General features: G+C 39.2%; 1 protein-coding gene across 2 annotated transcripts in view; it reads left to right on the top strand.

Annotated features, from left to right (window-relative positions):
• The window catches only part of LOC142103576 (uncharacterized), a 39,245-nt gene that overhangs the window by 1,842 nt on the left and 15,321 nt on the right, over nt 1-22,082 (top strand). For both annotated transcript variants that reach the window (XM_075187649.1, XM_075187648.1), the window contains exons 2-8: nt 7,419-7,540; nt 15,301-15,370; nt 18,284-18,353; nt 19,231-19,289; nt 19,633-19,716; nt 19,858-19,998; nt 21,468-21,625. In XM_075187649.1, coding sequence (XP_075043750.1) covers nt 7,419-7,540; nt 15,301-15,370; nt 18,284-18,353; nt 19,231-19,289; nt 19,633-19,716; nt 19,858-19,998; nt 21,468-21,625 — 704 coding nt within the window. The remainder of the gene's footprint in view (nt 1-7,418; nt 7,541-15,300; nt 15,371-18,283; nt 18,354-19,230; nt 19,290-19,632; nt 19,717-19,857; nt 19,999-21,467; nt 21,626-22,082) is intronic.

Raw genomic sequence — 22,082 nt, 5'->3', positions numbered from 1 at the left:
CTTGTGCAACCCCTTTGAAGGTCGGAGGGTGACACTTGCAGCCTTTTAAATATATTGAGTCACCGATCACTGCTCTATAAAGATTTTGGGTCTTTCAATCTGCACCAAAGAAATGCAAGACTCATAGATATAAACCATACACACAGAGAATAATGTTTCCTCATATAGAGGATTCATGAAGTATAAAGACAGAAGCACATTGTTCTCCTTATACCTCCCATTTCGTATCTCTTCTGTAAATCTATATGACAGATGACTACTGTTTACTTACAGAAGTTGTGGCTTCAGCCACAGAGGGTTCCAGATCCCCATAAACGAAGACGTCATAAAACTGACACTGGCACTTGTTTAATAACTGATTAATTGCTGTTGGTTACAGGACATATATACACATTGCACCATTTTATTATTTGAAACCCATTAAGTTCATCAAGTTCATATGTTGGGGCAGTACGGTGGCTCAGTGGTAGCACTTCTGCCTCACAGCACTGGGGTCATGAGTTCAATTCCCGACCATGGCCTTATCTGTGTGGAGTTTGTATGTTCTCCCTGTGTTTGCGTGGGTTTCCTCCGGGTGCTCCGGTTTCCTCCCACACTCCAAAAGCATACTAGTAGGTTAATTGGCTGCAATCAAATTGACCCTAGTCTCTGTCTGTATATGTGTGTGTGTGTGTGTTAGGGTTTAGACCAGGCTTGTCCAACCTGCAGCCCTCCAGGTGTTGCGAAACTACAAGCCCCAGCATGCTTTGCCAGTAGACAACCTGTTGATAGCTGGAAGGGTATGCTGGAACTTGAAGTTTCACAACATCTGGAGGGCTGCAGGTTGGACAGGCCTGGTTTAGACTGTAAGCTCCATTGGGGCAGGGACTGATGTGAGTGAATTAGTGGCGCTATATAAATGATGATGTTAACTATTGGCAAGACGCTCTTTAGTGTTCACTGAACTGTACATTGCATTAATATATCCACAATAATTAAATCACACTTTTCTATCAAACATATCTAAGATGAACTTTTGCTAGGGACTTTAACCTCATAAATGTGTTTTGCTTAAATGTGTCTAACACACGGAAATGTTTATGGAAGACATAGTTTTATGGTATCTTTCTGTACAAGCTATGAGGAAACTGAAAGCTGCTTTTGCAACTTCTGTTTTTGTTCAATCTTATATTTTCTCTCCTTTCTGGACCTGAACATGCCACCAATGACATCATTCATTATCCCTAATGATGTCATGCCTCGTCCCTAATGATGTCACATATCCAAGCTATAGCATTGTAAAAGAATACCACTCAATGAGATTGAAAATGTTCTTGGACATATAAAGGGATTATGTGAAAGAGAAGACCGGAGAATTGGCCGCATGTTACACTGTAAAAGTCCAAATCCATTCGTGTTAGGTGGAAATTTTCATCTAAAACGATTGTCCTGAAGCTGATTGAAGAGAGTGTATTGAAAACTGAATACTTACAAATTTGACTAAATATGATCGCATTTATTGTATCTTGAAATTTTGGGATGATGTGTTTATACCCTAATTTGAAAATCTGAATACCGATGCATTTTGAATCTACTGTGTATGAATATTTGACACGGCTTGTATCACTGTAGCTATTGTTTTAGCCTAATGTTTTGGGCTTTTTTTTTTTTTTTTTTTTTTTTTTTTTTTGTGTTAAAAAAAGAAAAAAACGCAATAAAATTTTACCCGATTTAAAAAAAATATGATCGCATTTAAAGCCCACAGATTGTAATGTTTTTGCTGCAGTTGTATATTAAAGTGATTGTATAGAAAGGCAGTTGTAATGGCATTTTTTGTAAGTTCCAAAGGGGGGATGTAGTCAAAATGTTGAAAGTCAAAATGTTTCACCGTAATGTCAACAAAGTTTTTTTAGAAGGTCGACAGTCATAATGTCTACATGTTCAAACGCCCTGTGCCTGCTGGGACCTGTATTGCACCAATGAAAAAATGTAAATAAAAAACAGACATAATGCATCCGTAAGACCTGAAATCAAAGAAAAAGGAATAACTTTGCACCCAGGCAAAACCATGTTGCATTGGAGGAGGATATAAATTTAAAATGTGATGGCAGATTTATAGTTGTAGTAGGGCACGTCCTAGATTAACTTTACATTTACAGTGTACAAATAAAGCTATCAAGTATTTGTGTGCTAGATGAAAAAACAGCCAGTATTTATTTAACTTATGTGCAAAATATTAAACTAATTTGCATCCTTTGCATTGTAACATGGTTTTGCCAAGGTGCAGAGTTAATCCTTTTCTTTTGCTTTCCTTTATGAATCAGGTCCGTAGACATTATGACTGCCACCATATTAACAGTGTCGACATTATGACTCGACATTTCATACCCAACTCGTAGAAGGTAAACCTTATTTTGGCTTAGCAAGTACTTGTAGACAGAGAGGTAAAATTATACTTTCATCCATACTTGCCAACTCTCCCTGACTCCATGAAATAGGGGTGATCTCCCTCACTCCCTGAAGAGTCTGGCATTCTCCCTGATGCTGACCCGGTACAAAACGTGGTTGGCTTCGCCATCTGTGGCATGATGACACAGTTCAGAAATTGTGTCCTATGTCCATGTATTGATGCCTACGGAGGTGGCCATTTTCATGGAGACCAAGATTTAATCAAAGACTGACGGTTAAGACAACATGACTTCAGCAATGGAGACAGAAATGTAAAAGACACTTTGGTCTCTAGAGATTCATTAGCTGCTTTTGTTTAATGCATAGTTGCCTACTCTCCCGGAATGTCCAGGAGACTCCTGCATTTCTGGGAGACCTCCTGGGAGAACTGTGCAACCTCCCGGGTCTCACCCCCGCAATAGAAAAGTGGCAGGGCTTAATGACGCAAATATTGCATCATGATGCGATTTGTCAAGCCCCACCCCTTCACGCCCACCTCCCCCAGGATCTCCCTGAAGCCACCAAGGAAAAGTTGGCAAGTATGCTTTCATCATGAGATTCCATATCACTCTTAATATATTTTTTTATACCTATATTATATAATGTTATTGATACAGCTAGTTCTCCAAAACAGATGCAGAGTTAACGCCTCCATCTCAGAGGTAACAGAGGATTTCAGCACAAGGAGGACTGGAGGGAGCAGAGCAACAGGCTGCATGGTACAGATTAATGTCCTTACCAGGCATGGTCGCCCTTGTTCTGCTTCGACTCTTTCTCTGGCCACACTTCTAACTGACAGCCATACAAAGCATCCAGTTAAATGGAAACATGGATTAACAAGTGTGAATGTACTGTGCTTTGCTCCATATTTGCCTTGCTATAGAGCATTTAGTTGGTAACAATTTGTCAGTATATAATATGAAAAGTTTAATTTTAGTTATATACAATAGTTATATTAACGAATCTGTGTATAGAGATTGCATTCTTTGTTTTGAATAATAGTCAAAATAGCAGGGAATAATTTTCCAAACAATTATCTGCACAACTATGGTATATTCCTAATAGACATTAAACAATGGGACTACTATAATATATGTACAGCGGAATTTAATATCTTCCCTTGAAACTGAAACCTTAGGCAATTCATGTGTTTTTATATATGGAAGTAATTTTATTTCATCAACTGTAACAATATGATTGCATAGCTATATTCTTGCAGATTCTGAATTTATAATGTTGACAGTGGCCAACTGAAATTATACTTGCATGTATCATTTTAATCATTTTTGTCATCTCCTTTTATGAAGGAACTAATAAATATATTTATTGTATTCTACATATGGGGAGAAGGCATTGCCTATTTATTAGTTGAATTATTATTTTTAACTAAAGTCACAGTATAGCTCTACTGTGCAAGAATTATCTGTCTCCGGATTTATATGACCGGTAAACAATTTGTTATTCAACCTTTGAGCACTGAACAGATATCAAAGTGCTGCAATTTCCTATTTTTAGAGGGGGATGTGCAAGGATCCCTTTAGTGCAGCTGCAAATCTTAGTCTGCTCAGCACTCTGGCTATAGTGTCAGTAGGGTGCTTCAAGAGTTGTTTTTTTTATTTTCACCTAATTATTATCATGTGTTTGATGTCTAAGTGGTTAGCACTTGTGCCTTACAGCACTGGGGTCATGAGTTTGATTCCAGACCATGGCCTTATCTGTGTGGAGTTTGTATGTACTCCCCGTGTTTGCGTTGGTTTCCTCCAGGTGCTCCGGTTTCCTCCCACACTCCAAAAACTTACTGGTAGGTTAATTGGCTGCTATCAAAAATTGACCCTAGTCTCTGTTAGGGAATTTAGACTGTAAGCTCCAATGGGGCAGGGACTGATGTGAGTGAGTTCTCTGTATAGCGCTGCGGAATTAGTGGCGCTATATAAATAAATGTATGGTTTGTCTTCCTCTCATGCTGAGTGTAAGGTTGATCATGGATCTGTGTTATGCAATCCTGGGGATTTAAAAGGAGTTCTTTACATAGGACTTCATTCTGCTTTCATTTAGTGCTAGAATATAATTTTGTTACCCTTATATAATGTAATATTTGATTTGACATATCTGTGAGTATATAGTGCTGATTATAGGGATGCTTATGAGAAAATAGAAAAGTATTATACATACTTTATTTACTGCTAGGACTCTTTTTAAAAAGACAGCCCGGTGCACATTGCAGTGCGGAGGTATTTTGATATTTCATGATTATTATTGTATTTGTATTTTTTTACAATTTGTGAACAGGATTGAGCCTGATTATTCTTCTGCCTGCTGTCTGTTTGTCTGTCTGAATATTTATTATCAACCTCCACTGTCCATCTGCAAACCTGAACCTCGGCCTACCCCTGGCCACGTCTGTGTCTCATTGTATACATATTGGTCTGTCCATAATTATCTGCTGCCTAGCAGGACAAACCAGGGTCTGCAACCTGTGGGTGACTTACTGAGAAGACAAACACCTCCTCGTGAGGACCAATCGCCCATTGCACTCCGTGCCACAAAAAAAGTCAATTGGTAGCAGCTCAGTGGGTCCATGGCATTCTCACACAGAATTCATAGTTAATTCTTTGATACTTTACTCAGGCCATGGACTGTGCTGATGTTCTCTTGCACAGATAGCCCCATATAGGGTATTGCACACATAATCCCATAGATAGGACTTTATAGCACACATGCCCAACGCTTCAAATATATGTGGCACGTGGATGGCAGGCTGCACGTTGGATCAGCTCACAAATATAACAACATCCAAAATGAGCTCTGCAGCATCTTCCGTAGGAGCTTCAGATGTCTGCTGGAGAAATTGTGGCACCCCTGGATCTTTGCACATCTGGTGAGGCTGTCCCAAAATCCAGTCAGTATGGGAGTAAGTAATCTCCATGGCCCTTTACCATCATCAACTTGATAATTCTCCATGATCCTAAATGTATATTGCCCCCCTCGAAAATCTCTGTTTTCCCTAAGCACACCCACAAGCTGTTCAGGCACATCGTAAGTGCAAAAACGTGCCAGTTGGGGGCCTCATGGAAAAATCCCCATACCCTATCATTATATGGGTGCACAATTGGGTATGGCTCATGTATCGGATGGAGCATTTTGAGAAACTTTTGTATTTTTCTACTAGTCTGAACTCCTTGGACTTGTTTCCACAACCAACCTTTGCTTAGTTTGTAATCTAGCCAAATGGCCACTATCACTCATGCCCTGATCCCTAAATCCCCAATCTGCTAGCTTAACCCCCTCAGTTGTCCTTTCACCTGTATGGTAATACTCCCTCCTGATCTCCTCCCCACCTACCTCGCTGCCCCTTCACCCTCCCTTAAACAAAAAAATCATCTTATTAAACAGTTTTCAAAGATAAAAACTGTTCAAAAAGTGTGAAGGCAATGGTTACAGACAGGGCCGAGTATTGTCAGTCATCACACCGAGGGCGAGGGTGTTTCGATGACCTACTGGAATGTCATCTAAGTTCAGCTGTGATGACCCAATGAGTTCAAATGTCATTGCTGTTGCCATCAATGTTCCTCATCTGGTGCCTCATGTGGCCTCCTTGGTAACCGTAGCTGTCACCACAACTTCTGTGAACATGGGGAACAAATACCCTGACTGTTCAGCAGTGAGCATGATGTCACATGATGACTGGGCACACAACTACCCCACTCTTCTCTTCTCACACCGACCATACCACACCATTGGTAGTTGAACAAAAAATGGCAAAGGTGGCTCTAATATTGGTGTCTGACAATTCTTCTGCCTTACAGTATCCACACCCTCTCCCTACCAACAGCTACAAGTGCTATTCCATTACCTTATGTATCAGTCGTTCCCCACACCTCTTAAATTGTAAGCTGATGTGAGCAGGACCTTCAATGTATAGAGGGCCCTGTCCAATGTATAGGGCTATTTATTATGCTGTTTCTTATACATAAAGAGTAATAACAAAAAACAAATGGTGTAAAGAGTAAATACAAACTTCATTATCCAGCTTATTACCAGTTTAGGACCTGGCAACATTCATTTCTACTTTTATGTTTATTTGCTAAAGTACTGTTTGGTTCTTATTACATTTTACTTTGTGCTTTTGAATCATTTTTGTTTTATTGGTAGAAGTGTACCTAGAAATGTTTTTGTTGCAATTGTCAAACTATATCTAGATAGGTGCAGTACTGTATAAAGTGTGTCACCACTGGGAAGCTTAAAAGGAAAGTTATTTTGCAGGAAGAAAAATGCTCTGCACCCCCGTTCATGTCATGCAGGGAATCCCCCTCCCCCTAAATACACCCTTTTAACCCCTTGAATTTTTCCTAAATTGTCTTGTCTCTCAAAATTAAATCTCACCAAGGAACACACCGATCAGCTCCTACTGCTGCTATCTTGGTCAGCAAAGCTATACACTTCCACCTAGAAACGGGTGTACTTGCGCAAATATTTGCTTATGATTTCGCGAAACAGCTGAGTGATCACAGTGGTCAAAGGATCTAACAACGCAGTGATAGCAGCAGGGACAGGCTGGGCTGGGGTGCAAGGAGCATAGCACCCGGGTCACTGGGCCACCTGCATTTTATTTCCTTTAAATGTTCCTATTAGGCTGCTGAGTGGGGTCTTATCCCTGGGCTAAAACTTGCCAGCCCTTCCCTGGATAGCAGAGGATTTTTTGGGTCTGTGCATTTGACCATAAAGTGGTGTGCACCTTGGAGGATGCATTACTTATGATACCTTACATATCTCTCTGTACCAGGATCCATGTACATAACTACCTGAGTATCAGCTCTTACAGAGCCTGGCAGCTGGGGGAGGGTGCCAGTGTAGTTGCTCCCCATGTTACTTCGGGTCCTGCTCCCAGTGCAATCTTAGGGGAGACTAATGCAGTGTCCACAATCAGCAAGGAGCTTAATAAGCTAAATAATTATAATAAATAATCATTTTTATTTTATCTCCATTGACAGATCCGGAACTTTGAGCAAAATCGTGGATTTGAATATGGACCATTATCCCCAATGAAAGATCCACTAAGAGAGTACATGCAGCTGACAACAGGGGGCACCCTGCACTACATCATGAGTTTTATGTAAGTCACATGATCAAAGTGTTAAGTAAATTAAAAAATGGTAGTGATGACAAAATGCCATTGACATGTCATACATTCATTTTATTAATTTCATAGCTCTGCTACAACAATAGTAAAGTAATTATAAAATAACATGGTAACAAAAAAGCAAATGTACTAGTGTAAGATTTCTCATTGCTAAAAACAACAATTGGCTAATATTATGCAGAGCATGTAATTGTTCACCAGAATAGCTGCATGCAGCTTGTGCCAGTGACTATCACTGCTTCTATGTGTTAGAAGAGCCCTCCACACATGCGCTGTGCAGCCCTGCTCGTCAGAGCAGCGCTGTTTTCAGTGAAACTTTTCAATTATGGTAATGTACGCCAGCTTCAGATGGCGCCAGCTTCAGATGGCGTACATTACCATGATTGAAAACTAAGTATCAGTCATTGATACATAGCGGTACTGAGCACTTCCCATACACTGTTATGGGGAGTGCTCAGTAAACCGATGAGAGAAGCAAAGCAGCAGATATCTGAGATATCTGCTGCGATGCTGCAATAATACATAGTAATTTAGTGGTAAGTCTTACCTCTAAATTAGAGAGATCTTTGATAAATAGGCCTCTCTGTCTCTCTGTCTCTCTGTCTCTCTGTCTCTATATAGATATAGATATAGATATATATGTATGCCCCGGTGCACTGCTTTACTCGGGGGCCCATAATGTTGTTAAGATGGCCCTGCAGAGAAGCATTAGTGGAAAGGCACAGATTAAAATAATAGTGTTAATGTGAGAGTCCAGATTAAAACACAAGTGCTAGCTAGGTTCAAGGTTAAAAGCCGGGTGCTAGTGAAGATAATTAGGATAACACAAAAGTGTTAGTGAAGAGGTCCAAGTTTACAGAGTAGTGTTAGCAAGGAGACACATGTTAGCAACAGTGTTAATGAGAGAGCGTAAATAACAAAGAAGTGTTAGGAGATTCAGGTTACAAGAGAAGTGGAACTGTGGAAATCCAGGATAGCACATTGTTTCTGTGAGAAGATCCAGGTTAACAGAGAACTATAAACAAGGAGATCCAGATTAACAGAAAAGTGTTAGCTATAAAATTAAAAGTAACACTCAATGAAGTAATAGTGAGGAGGGTCTAGATTAACAGCAAAAAGATTATTGAGACTGTCCTAAAAGAGAAATGGTAGTAAGGGGATACATCTGTGTGGAGTTTGTATGTTCTCCCTGTTTTTGCGTTGGTTTCCTCCGGGTGCTCTGGTTTCCTCCCACACTCCAAAAACATTATGGTATGTTAATTATCTGCTATCAAAATTGACCCTAGTCTCTCTATCTGTCTCTGTCTGTGTGTGTGTTAGGGAATTTAGACTGTAAGCTCCAATGGAGCAGGGACTGATGTGAATAAGTTCTCTGTACAGCGCTGAGGAATTGGTGGCGCTATATAAGTAACTGATGATGATGATTTTAGCATAGCAATGTTATTGAGGAGTTCAGGGTGACAGAGAAGTGTTAGTGAGAAGGTCCTGGGGAACAGAGGAACACAATGACGTGCCCACACAAAACAGGTCAAGTGGACCCCTGCTCAAATAGTTCAAGAGCCACTTTTACTTTGAAGGGCGCAGTTACCTGCGGCCAATCAACGAAAGAGCCTTGTATGAGCCACTAACCGCAGTGCTTTCCTGCCAACTGTGCCTCGTCTGTAAGGAAGGAGGGAAAAACATTAGTAACAGGCATGTAATAAAATCACCACATCACATTGCAAAGGGAGGGAGGGATATTGTGCAGCAAAGGAGGCAGAATATCCAAGTGAGGAAACTTATATAGAGAATCCGAGGACCTCTCCTGCAGATTCTATTGGCGGATGCCAGGGAGCTTACTAATACTTTAACCCTTAACAGGTAAGTGCCTTGTACACATACACAGGGCCACCTTAACAACTTTATGGGCCCCCGGGCAATGCAGTGTGCCGGGCCCCTAAAAAAAATAAATAATAAAAATATATATATATATATATATATATATATATATATATATATATATATATAAATAGTGTGTGTGTAAAAAAAATATATATGTATGTAAAAAAAAACGTGATTATATTATTATTATTATTATTATCCTTTATTTGTTAGGCGCCACAAGATTTCCGCAGCGCCGTACACAGTACAAACAGTAGACTATACAGGGTGAAACAGTACAGAACAATAAACAAAAATACCAGTACTTCAGAAACTCCAGGCAGGCTGCTGCAATAAGCATGGAGCAGAAGAACAGGTATGGAGACAGGAGGGAAGAGGGCCCTGCTCATTCGAGCTTACATCCTAAGGGAGGGTTGACAGACCAGGCACAAGAGGAGCCGGTTGAGGCAATGGGAGAGAGGGGAGAATGAGCGGAGGAGATAGGGGAGTGAGCGGAGGAGATATTATACATATAATCACTTTTTTTTTTACATATATATATATATATATATATATATATATATATATATATATATATGTATATATATATATATATATAGGGGCCCCCTTAACTTACCTTAAGTCCGATCCTCTTCTTTTTTCCGCGCCGCTGAGTCTCTTCTGCCCTCTTCCGTGCTGTGGTTGCAGTGAATGCTGGGCATGACATCACGCCAAGCATTCACTGCGAGCACAGCACGGAAGAGGGGACCAGGGAGGGAGCCGGATCACTGCTGATGTGACCGCAAGGTAAGTATTAAAAAAAATATATATATATTTTTTTTTTTTTTAGGATTCGGACGGGCCCCCCTTGCCTGCAGGGCCCCCGGGCAACTGCCCATCGTGCCCAATGGAAGAGACGGCCCTGCACATACACAACCATATTGCGTTGAAGTGCGTTTGGCTTTAGGGTCTCTATTGTCAAAAGCATTAATGAACAAATGAGAAGCATAAATGAGGAAATCCAGGTTAACACTGAGGCATTAAGGAGGAAGTCCAGGTTAACAGAAACATGTTAGTGAGGAAGTCCTGGTTAATAGAGAATCTTAGTGAGAAGGTCCAGAGTAAAATAGATGTGGTAGAGTGGAAGTCCATGATACAAAGAATTGATAGTGAGTTTGTTAAAGTTAAAAGGAAAGTGTTAACTTGGACATCCTAACTAACAAATAAATGTTAGTGAGGAGCTTCAGGTCAAGAGAAAAATGTTAGAATAAGGTTTATGGTAACAGAGAAGTGTTAATGAGGAGATAAAGGGTAACAGTGAAATGTTAGTGAGGATTCCAGACTAAAGACGTTTTAGTGGACTGGTCCAGAATAACAGAGGTGCAAGTTAGTAAATAATTGTTAGTGATGAAGTACATAGTAAGTATGGGGACAATTTATTTATACAACGTTAGACTTCTCTTCTCTCCCACCTCCTGACAGCTAGGGGTCCAGTGGCACCCTGACAATGGCTGATGCAGTAGTCTGATCCAGGATCTACTTGGGTGTGTCAAAATATAAGTAGATCTACTACTATTGTCACATTAGTATAACTTTATATATTTTATCTTCTCTTCAAATAATAACAGACTGGGAGGTATAATGATTAAAGAGTTAGTGAGTTTACGTAACATTAATTGTAGTTTATCAAACAAGTGTAAGTGTCAAGAACCAGTACAGGAAATCCCAAGCAATACACCTAAAATGTTCCAAGACCTATAGTGGGAAGGGAACAAAGAAACTTATATTCAGTGCATGGGAGACATTTCAAAGTATTCCCATTGAGGCTAGCTGTTATATATCCTAGCTGTTACAACAACCAGGATATATAAGGAAGTTGTATTCATATCCAGAGGACAGTTATCAGGATCGGTAACAGATAAGCGTCTCATATTCTGATTGCTGGTACGCTTAACACCATTGGGTGATAAATGAGCACAGACATTTGACACCATGCTCTCTACTCGTTTTGGTGCCCAAACTATATACACGATTGGTAGACCTCTTTCACCAAGGTTTAATTGGTCATATGTATATGTATGATATGTATCACTGGGTGTTCAACAGGATGCACTAAGATACTACATTATTACTAGTCTCCGCTATTTTTTTTATATTGGCATATACTCTGAGATTCAGAATTACACCCTGATAGATGTGAGGACTCAACTTGATACGGCTACTGGCAAGTTAATATTTGGTACGCACAATATTATCAATATATATATATATATATATATATATATATATTTATATATATATATTTATATATATATATATATATATACAAGTTAACCTGTGCATGATACTCATGCATTCTAGTCAAATCAAGCTACTTAAGGTGTTAAAAAGGTTCTTGTCATGCATTTGGGCCATAGCCCAGGCCTCAACCACCAACCACTCCCCACTGTCACCCCCAGCAACCACCATCCACTCCCAACTGTCACTTCTCCTTCAAGAAATATATATATATTTTTTTAAAATCTTTATAAACACTTTTAACAATTAACAAATTAAATTAACAAATTAAAAACATCTTAGTATACCAAATTTCAGCCCTTTCTGAATTTTTTTTTCCACACACACTAAGAATTTAGTAGGTATAACTCCGCCCAGCAGGTGGCGCTGCAGCTTGGTTTTATTTTTTCCACACACAGACAGACTAACACACGCCACTAGACATTTATATATATATATATATATATATATATATATATATATATCAAAATAGATATACAATGGCGCTATTTACCGCAACGTAAACACCATTGAATAGATCTCTGGTGTGGATAGTGTGTGCACTAGGAAAGTCCAAACTGAAGAATAAGTCCCAAAACAACACTTAGCTCAATTAAGAGCGGCAGCCTCAAGGAACCTGTGATAGAGATGATTACTGCAACAAAAAACAGGTAGGGCGCTCCAATGAGTAATATCAGGGGGTAAATGTATCAAGCTGAGCGTTTTTCTGCGGGTTTGAAAAACCAATCAGATTCTAGCTATCATTTATTTAGTACATTCTACAAAATGATAGCTAGAATCTGATTGATTGCTATAGGCAACATCTCCACTTTTCAAACCCGCTGAAAAACTCTCAGCTTGATACATTTACCCCCAGATGTATAATGAGAAAAGGTAATATGCTGCGTACCGTGAGAATGTAGTCAAAGATAAGCTGGTAGGATAGAGAATCCTCTTCAAAGGTAGTCCCTCCCGATCTCCCTCAAATGCAACGACAATGCAGGAAAACCAGAAAACACAAATTTAGTGTAGTATTGTCATATAATAAACTACACCATGTGTGAGAAAATCCACCACCAAAAATTGATACAGTGGATCAGATGGTAAACCCAGATAAAGTGAGTTACATAGCACAAATGTCCATATGTGCACATCTAGATATAAAAGGTATATGTTATCTGCGTACCAGAATTCCAGAAGGCCGCAGTATCTCTCAGATGATAAGTGACATACTCATATCAGAACGATCAAACAGTTCCTCTGCCAAAACCTCGTCCAATGGCGGTAATGAATGAGATTGACAAGGAAAAGTATAGTATAAAAATGTAGTCACAATTTATTAAAAAGATAGCACAATAGTAACTCACATGAGGTACAGAGAAGGGCGCCGGTAGAAATCGTGGCTCAACGCGTTTCGTCTCGGTGCAACAAGACTTCCTCAGGAGCAAGAAAATAATGAACATTCAATCCATAAATCCCCGGCTTTATGACAAACGGGCGCGCCATATTGGCGCATGCGCAGAGACCGCCACTCTCCGCGCATGCGTGGAAATAACTTTATTCGCATGAACAATAAAGAACACTCTGTTAACGGAGAAAGTATATAGAAATAAAACCTAACGGGCAACATCAAAACGCTCATTGCTAATAAAATACTAGAGGTTACTAGAGAGATACATGTAACAATGTGGGATAGTAAATTTAACACAAGCATAAGGTACGCAACCCATATGTACATCTTTGATGTAATATATGTAATAAATGCGCAGAGTATGCTGCCCTCTATGTTAATATAGGCTAGTAATACTATTATTAATAGTAGCATACTCTGTGTATACGCACACACACACACACACACACACACACACTATATTTAGTCAGGCAGGGCTGTCCACAGAAATTGCCTGGCCCAGTACAAATCTGACAGGGCCCACCTCCTTCTATCTCTCAATTCACCCCCATATATAAATTATCCTCTACCCAACGATTTTGTCTAACTCCTGCAGTAGTTTACTTACCGCTCTGCTTTTTCTCGCTGGCTCCCTTCGGCTCCTCTCTAATGACAGTGTTGTGACATTATTACTTATATGACATCAGTGATGCTGCAGAGAACCTCTCTGCCTTGTTGCAGCTCTCTTTCTGGCAGCTAGGTGCCTCTCTCTTCCAGGGAAGTTGTGAACCTGTTGGGCTGGGACTGGATCAATTGGTGGCAGCCATATGGCCCTGACATCTTGGGAGTGGAGACGGAGATGTTGCCTACAAGGGTTCCCTCTGACACAGCCCTTAATTCAGCGCAAAGGCCTCTACCCATCCCTCACATCTCAGGAGCAGATTCTGGATAGGCATGGTGCCTGCAGCGTCCCTTAATTAACTGTGGAGGCCCCCTAAATCTGTTTGGACTCAGTGATGGTCGAATCCCATACTGCTGTTGTGCTCCACACTGCTGTACTCTCTTTACCCCCCTGAGAGCAGCCCTGTAGCTAGGTAGCACTAATGGGACTCCTGTTCAGGCCTGGGAATGTAGTGTACTCACTCCCAAGGTGGAAAAGGTGTGGTTACACACATGTGTAGGGCCACAGTACAGACCTACATGTGGCAGGTCACCAACTCAGAGAAGAGCCAAGGAGGGCTCTATGGCTCTGTCAAGCCACTATATCAGGCAGGAGGCCTGAGAAGAGTCCTGACAGAGACTGAAAGACAGCAAAACTCTAAGAGAGTCTACTGAGAGATTAGCTGCACATATCTTAGAGAATGTACAATCAGTGAGTTAGCGCCCCGAATATAGACTAGACATGTATTATTTTCACATTCTTGTTTGCCGACAATTAGAAGCATGTTTATGATGAATGTTTAGTGGTTCGACCTAATGTTACATCAAACACACAGCACTGACTCAAAGGCTGTTCCCCAGGCTCCTAACACTATGTATCACTGGGCCTGAATCATTAAGGACAGTTAAGTAAAAAAAAGTGAGTAAGTAGTCTCCTGGACAAAACCATGTTACAACGCAAGGGGTGCAAATTAGTTTTCTATTTTGCACATAATTTAAATACTGTCTGTTATTTCATGTAGCACACAAATATCAACTTTACATTTCAGTGTACAAATACGTTCTCAAGTATTTGTGTGCTACATGAAAAAACTGACAGTGTTTAACTTATGTGCAAAACAGAATACTAATTTGCACCCCTTGCATTGTAACATGGTTTTGTCCAGGAGACTACTTACTCAATTTATTTTTTTTCACTTAACTTTCCTTAATCAATCAGGCCCACTATGTTTATATGTCTCTCTCTCTCTCTCTATATATATATATATTCATTATATTTAGAATTTAATAGGTATATAAAAGCCTTTCAAAAATGATGATAAAGCCTTGCCATATATATATATATATATATATATATATATATATATATATATATATATATGTTATGGTATGTATAATAAGTATAAATGCAATGTGGGTTGTGGATTACAAACCACCTCTGTCACACCCTCATAACTAGATGTCCTAGATATGGAACTGTGGAGTTGTATGAAAAGTTTGCTAGAAAAAGGGTTTGTGTATGAATCATTTTGTCTCTTGATATTAGTGACTCCCGCCCATACCATGGAAATGTGGATCTGCACGGCCTGAAAATGAGACTGCGTTCTTATTACCAGGTAATAACATAACATATGTATGTGAACATAGATTTTGTATAACTAACTCATCCTTTTATGACACCTGACTCAAGCGTTACGTTCTTGGCTGTCCTTCTTCACAGCCAGATGGGCGCTTTTTATATTGTTACATGTAAATAGGCACATTTTATATAGTCACGCCCATATGGTGTATTTTATATAGTCACATCCATATAGGCACATTTTATAAAGTCACATGTAAAAAGGCGTATTTTATATAGTCACGCCCATATGGCACATTTTATATTTTTATATAGTTGCATCCAATCAGGCGCATTTCATATAGTTGTACTCATATAGGTGCATTTTATATAGTCAGGTCTGTTTTGTGCTCCTTGCAGTAATGTGTAGGTTAGAGACATTTAGATTGTTCTTTGGTGCCTGACAGGTTGTTTTGATCTTTGTACTTGTGGCATTTGTCTGTTTGACCCTCTGATACTGACTTGGTTTGTTCTTGACCCTGATTGTTTTTTTTACCTCAACCCCAGCTTGTTTTTTGTTTCTGAACCATTTCAGCCTGCCCTTTCTCTGCCAATGTCTTCCTTATTCCTCTGTAAAACAGCTGCTGCCTGGTGTGGCTAGTTCTGTGGTTACAAGGCCTATCATTCCCTTTGGGGCTCTTGGTGGAAATTTTGGTAACAATTTGATCCCAAGCCTCTGATCTGCCAACTGCATGCAATGCAATGGGTTCTCATCTAAGACCATTCAGTAGACATTGCTTTAGTTTGAGAGACTGTAAGGAGTTTGGTTCTCCAAGCTTCGTTTGCAGCCACCTGAGGGAAGGAAGTCACTTTGCACATCTCTTTACTAAACTATTACTATACTATAGTCATTGTAAGTTATATAAACTGTAATATAAGCAGGTTGTATCTGGGCAACGAGAATCAATTTGTGGACCACACAATACCAATTCCTATTTCGGCAACAAACAAACCAATCATAACATGCTTTACTATACAGTGTATGAAGGCTTCAGTCGCAGGATATCACTAGGAACAAAAAGAGCAATACGTTTTGAACGTGTGTGGTCCTTAATCAGAATGTATAGTATACTGAAATAAAATATATATTGGAAATCTAACACCACTGAATTAAACAGATGACGTCCTGTTGTGCTTGTAAGTATGAGGGCCAACAATACAGAGATTCTAACATCTGTCAATAATTGTATAAAGTAAGTGCCGATAACAACAGGAAGTCAGGGGTTCAGGACCTTGGGCCAAGTTTTCCTGAAATTTTGTCTATGAGCTCTGTGATCCTGCGATTTACCTAAACACTCAGGAGGGAATTCAACCCCCCCCCCCCAAGTATCGCTGCGCTAAATCTATTACCGATATTACAGTAATAGTGTGCGTAATTACCGTTATTACAGTAATAGTGTGCGTAATTACCGTTATTACGGTAGTTCTAATGCCGGCTTTTTGCTCGCAGCTCATGGAGCTGCAAGCAGAAAGCCGGGATAATATTACCGTAATAACGGTAAAATCTATAACGCGGCGGTACTTCGGGAGGAATTGAATTCCCCCCTTCAGTGTTAACTCTGACAATTCCAATATCTGGCACCTCAGCAGCACAGTAAGGGTTAGACCAGGCTTTCCACCTACCGCCAGGCTCTGCTACCTAATGGGTTTGTAGAACCAATCACACGACATTACTAATGTGTAGGTTGCCCTGACAAGCAGACTGACCAGCAAAACGCGCGTCCTCATTTACCTGGCTGCACTAAGTTCCTTTAACAGCAATAGGAGGTATATTAATTTAATATACTGGCAGATTGATTAAAGACTTGGGGGTAAATGTATCAAGCTGAGAGTTTTCCGGCGGGTTTGAAAAATGGAGAAGTTGCCTATAGCAACCAGTCAGATTCTAGCTGTCCTTTTGTAGAATGCACTAAATAAATGATCGCTAGAATCTGATTGGTTTTTCAAACCCACCGGAAAACTCTCAGCTTGATACATTTACCACTTGGATGGCTAGTTCAACACAGCCCCATATAGCTCAAAGTTAGAATGGGGCATCTAATAGGCAGCCAGCAATTCACTCTATGCAAATGAATGAAAATAGATACACAGCTCTCTGCAAGTAAGCTTAAATATTGAGATATAAATGGATTCATTTGCAGACAAAAAGTGAAGGAGCTACAAATGTATCAAAAGTATGAGCAGAAGCTGTGATCCAAATACAAAGTGAGATATCTCCTAATTGAATCTACATCCAAAATATTAATTTAAGCTGGGGGAACCTAATTTTAAATACAAATAAATCCATCATTCACATATAAGTGATTATCAAGTTTAATATGTTCTTCCAATCCCTTATACTAATCTGCATTAGTAATTGTGAAATTCTCAGGCTAATGACATTGAATAAGATAACCTTAACTAAGCAGAAGAACGATAATTAAAAGTGCATCCAGCTATTTTTAATTTCACATTTTGAATTTATTCACATGCACACTTTTCACCTTTATTTCGCCGTTTTAATTGATTAAGTTTTAAATAATAATTAATAAAAGCTGGTTTGAAATAACAGAGCCACTAATCTATACATTTCTGAAATAAGGAGAAACACAATGTACTACATTAAACAAACCACTTTATTTCCTCTTTAATGCTATTAATGTGTAGATATGTCACATGTCACTAAGTCACAGCCCAGTTAGTTGAACTGAAGTTGCCTGCTCTCACATAAAACAAGGAGTATAGTGTAAAGGGAAGGATGCTATACAGACCAACACTTGTGTATTGGAGATGGAATGTCTGCCTTACTCCACACCCATTAATAGTGACATTAGTTTAGAAATCTGTTATGCAGTTTCATAAGCTTTCAGGCCTATGTAGATATTCTGTCCATGACCATAAAATAAATGTAATATTCTATTACCTGTTTTAGGATGAGCTCCAGCAGTTGATCCTGATGCCACTTCCAGACACGCACCTTATATGCCAGGACCCAGTCACAGGTCAGTCTAATTTATTACCTCTATACACCAAGTATGTCCAACAAGCTGTGCATAATGACCACACCTATCAGCAGTGGTCAAAGTGGAAAGTTAGAAATGGTGGATATTTAGTGGCGGTATGGAAAATGTAAGTGAATGGAATTTGCTAGCTTAACAATTAAAGCAGTAGGAGAAGTAACGGCATAGCATACAGCTAATCACACACCCACTTCAACCACTGCCTATTAATACATGTGATTGCAGGAGAACCATTTCATTGGAAACATTGAGCAGATCTTTCAACCACCACTGAGATAGTGTAGATCCGATTGTCCTATGTGTTCAATGGGACACATTTTGCACATTCCAGATGTACTTTTGCAGAAAAACACATTTAAAGGTGCTTTGACCAATGTCCTAAAAAGATTTGAGCATACAAAAGTGACATGTCATAAAAGACAGTCCCAAAATCCACTCACTCTTGTGATTAATATAAGACATAAATGAAGCTAAACAGAGCACTTTTTCAAGAGGAGGAAAAGGAAAAAATAAACTGAATGATGAAAGTGGTACTAAGGTGATGACAGGTGATGTTTCTAGCTTTCCACCGTGTACATTTTCAGATGAATCAGCAAAACTAGGCATTCGTTGATTTTCAGGGGGTAAATCCCAGGACTGGGAAGTAAATCCAAGGACCACTGTGAAATTCCCAATGTTTTACAATTCTCAGTGGACAGTTAGGAGTATTAGCACAAATAAAAAGTGCAGTGCAGATCTGTTATTTTTGTGATGTGTGAGTGAGCCTTACTGCTGCTTCCACTTGGTGGAGTGTGTATACTGTGTATACTGACCTTCTCAGAATATTTACACAATTATCTGCTCATACTTTCCCATCTAGATGTATCACTGCAAGAAATGGAGAAGATTATTTCACTGATGCTGGGAGCTGCTGTTCAGGTACTGACACATTGATAATTATTGAAACTATTTTTCTAAAATCTGGTTTTATGTGTTTATTATGCCCAAGAAACAGGATGACAGTTTCCCGTCAACTTAAGAGAGATGAACGCAACACGCAGCGTCCATCATGAATTTGGGAAATTATCAGCAGCTTGAACTGAGCTTACCATGGGCTCAACAAGAGTTGTCTTTATTTATTTTTTTAAGTGAGTCCTAAACCTCTTCCACAGACCGCCAACCACTATTTAAATGCAAGTTATCAAGATTGTTATTAGACACGTTTCTTGATCACTTTCTACAGTCCTCCACTTAATAACTTCTTCCATCTGTATCTCATCAGGGAGAGGGTCGTGAAGAAATAATAGGTGGAATCCAGAATCTGAACCTGGTTTCTCAGACTAAGCTGGCAGAGAAAATTCAAGAGGTGACACTGAAGTATTTCTTAGTCTACTACTTTGCTCAGTCTTTCCAAATCTTCTTTTCTTCTTCTTTTTATACCTCAATCTCTCCGCCGATTGCTGTCATCATTCTTTTTTCACTACCGTTTTCTCCACTTTCTTTGAAGATGACCCAGGACTCTCAGAAGATATTATCTTTGCCAGGGCTAGAGTTGTCTCCCCTCTCGCACTCTGATCTGGAAGACTTGGCCCACATGTTAAGTGCTCACCTCAGAGACATCCTAAGACAGAGGGATGATGCTCAGGAGGTGAGGACAAAAACCTACATTTATGTTACAGGAATAATCTTTGTGCTTTGTGTTCAGTACAGGGTCTTGATAATACTTTTTTTTTTTACCATTAACTGTTATTACATTTTTTTTAACAATTATACATATTTTTATTTTAATAAAGACATTGTTATACCTAAATCTCTCCCAATATGAAAATCAAAACAGCTTCTAGAAAGGGCTAATGAACCCCAGTATGTTTAGAGACCGATTACCCTACACAGCCTATAGTATATGTGGGTAACATAGTATTGTTAGGAATATTTTTTTATAACTGATCAGTGAAAAAATTATTTTACTTTTATACTCAATATAAAAATTGTACTAATTTTCAACCTTACAGTGTAATTTTGCATTCTCAAAGCCAATTGGGAAGCCGTTTAAATTTTATTTCAATTATTCAAGTAATCTAACACAATTTATAGTAAAAAAAAAAAAATGGGATGGGAGTAACTTTATAGGTGTAATTTATTATTTTATATATTATCAGTCACACAAATATATACACATAAATATTAAGGTGATCCAAAATACATTTCATCCATTGTTGTTCTAAAATCTAATGTATTATTTATATAACTATTGTTATGTTCATTTTGTCGCTTACCAATAAACATTGTTCAATGTGATTATTGTGGTTCCAACGCACAAAGAGATTTAATTGCAAAATATAGCAGGATTTACAGCAAGCCATTATGACGCATAATAGATATTATAATACACAGGAAAGTTTAAAAACCGAATACATTATAGTTTTGCAAGCGCGTCCTGGGCCCAGGTCCATTGTTCAGCTTCAGTCTGTAGTCAGGAGGATATAGGATTTACAATGGCCCAGGAGCTTGATTATATGCAATCTCAGTTAACAAAAAAACACTGATGATGTCCCTATGTACACAGATAACACTCAGAGAGATCTTCATTGGTCCAGGGTTAACAATGTTCCATTTGTCTGCTGGTCATTGGTCAGTTCATTTGATCTTCAACAAAGAGTGGGGGCAACTTCCACCAACTGTTGTCTACATGTCTTCCCGCCGAATAACCAGTTGACCCACAAACAAAGTAGTTTTGAGTATTAATCTCGTATTGCTTATAACTTGCAACCGCTAGATGCAATCGCTACTCTATCGAAACTGGGTTAATGCTTTAAAATGAGACCAAACTCTTTACCTTTTAGATGACCTGAACCATAAATACCCTAACTATAGATTTATCTATGTATAAATAATCTCTAATACATTTTACTAATAAATAAATGTGGATTGGAACCTTAATAAATGTGTATTATTTACAAGTGTAAGTGCGAATGTAAATGTGTGTGTTAATCAGTGCGATTGCGTCATTACACGTGTCGTACTAGTCACAATCGCACGGTAAAACAATATTAATTAATTAAGTTTACTTCATCCAATGATTTGGCTTCCACACTATAATATGTCACCTTTTTACAGCGATTGTCTATAATCCGATGTGACCAGCAAGCCAGACCGCTTGATGCCAGGTTGCAAGCAGTATCCCAAAATTTGATCTCTGAACCCAGTGCTTGGCAGAATCACTCACTGCACATTGCTGATCTACAGAGTAAACTACGACGGGTGCGCCTGGAGCTGTAAGTGATATGTAAATGTATTAAGAGCAAAGTAGGTAGAGGAGTTCAGGAATGAATTTCTGGAATGGCCTGTGTGCTGGACCTTGTACTTGTCCTAGGAATAACACATATCACAATGACCAGAGGTCATAACATATGGAGGGTAACCTTTGGCATGGAAGGAAGAGCACATATGTAGTCTTAGGTACTGTTACACCACAAGATAAGATAGCATGTGATTTCGGGAAGGAGTGCAAAACACAGCAACCAAAACACAGCCATGTCTACTTGCAGGATATTCATGCCTATTACTGTGTCTTCTCACAAAGCTGAATTGATAAATCTGCGATGTGGCTGGTGTTATGGACCAGTGAGGTGTTATAAGTAGTCACAGAGCTGCACAGGTTATACTTTGGTTGTAAATTGCTTAGGCAGTAGCAATATAACCCTAGTCGTCTCTCTTGGCCCTTAACAAGGG

The sequence above is a fragment of the Mixophyes fleayi genome, chromosome 10, assembly GCF_038048845.1.
Source record: "Mixophyes fleayi isolate aMixFle1 chromosome 10, aMixFle1.hap1, whole genome shotgun sequence".
Classification (NCBI taxonomy): Eukaryota; Metazoa; Chordata; class Amphibia; order Anura; family Limnodynastidae; genus Mixophyes; species Mixophyes fleayi.
This window is presented reverse-complemented; position numbering and strand designations above follow the sequence as displayed.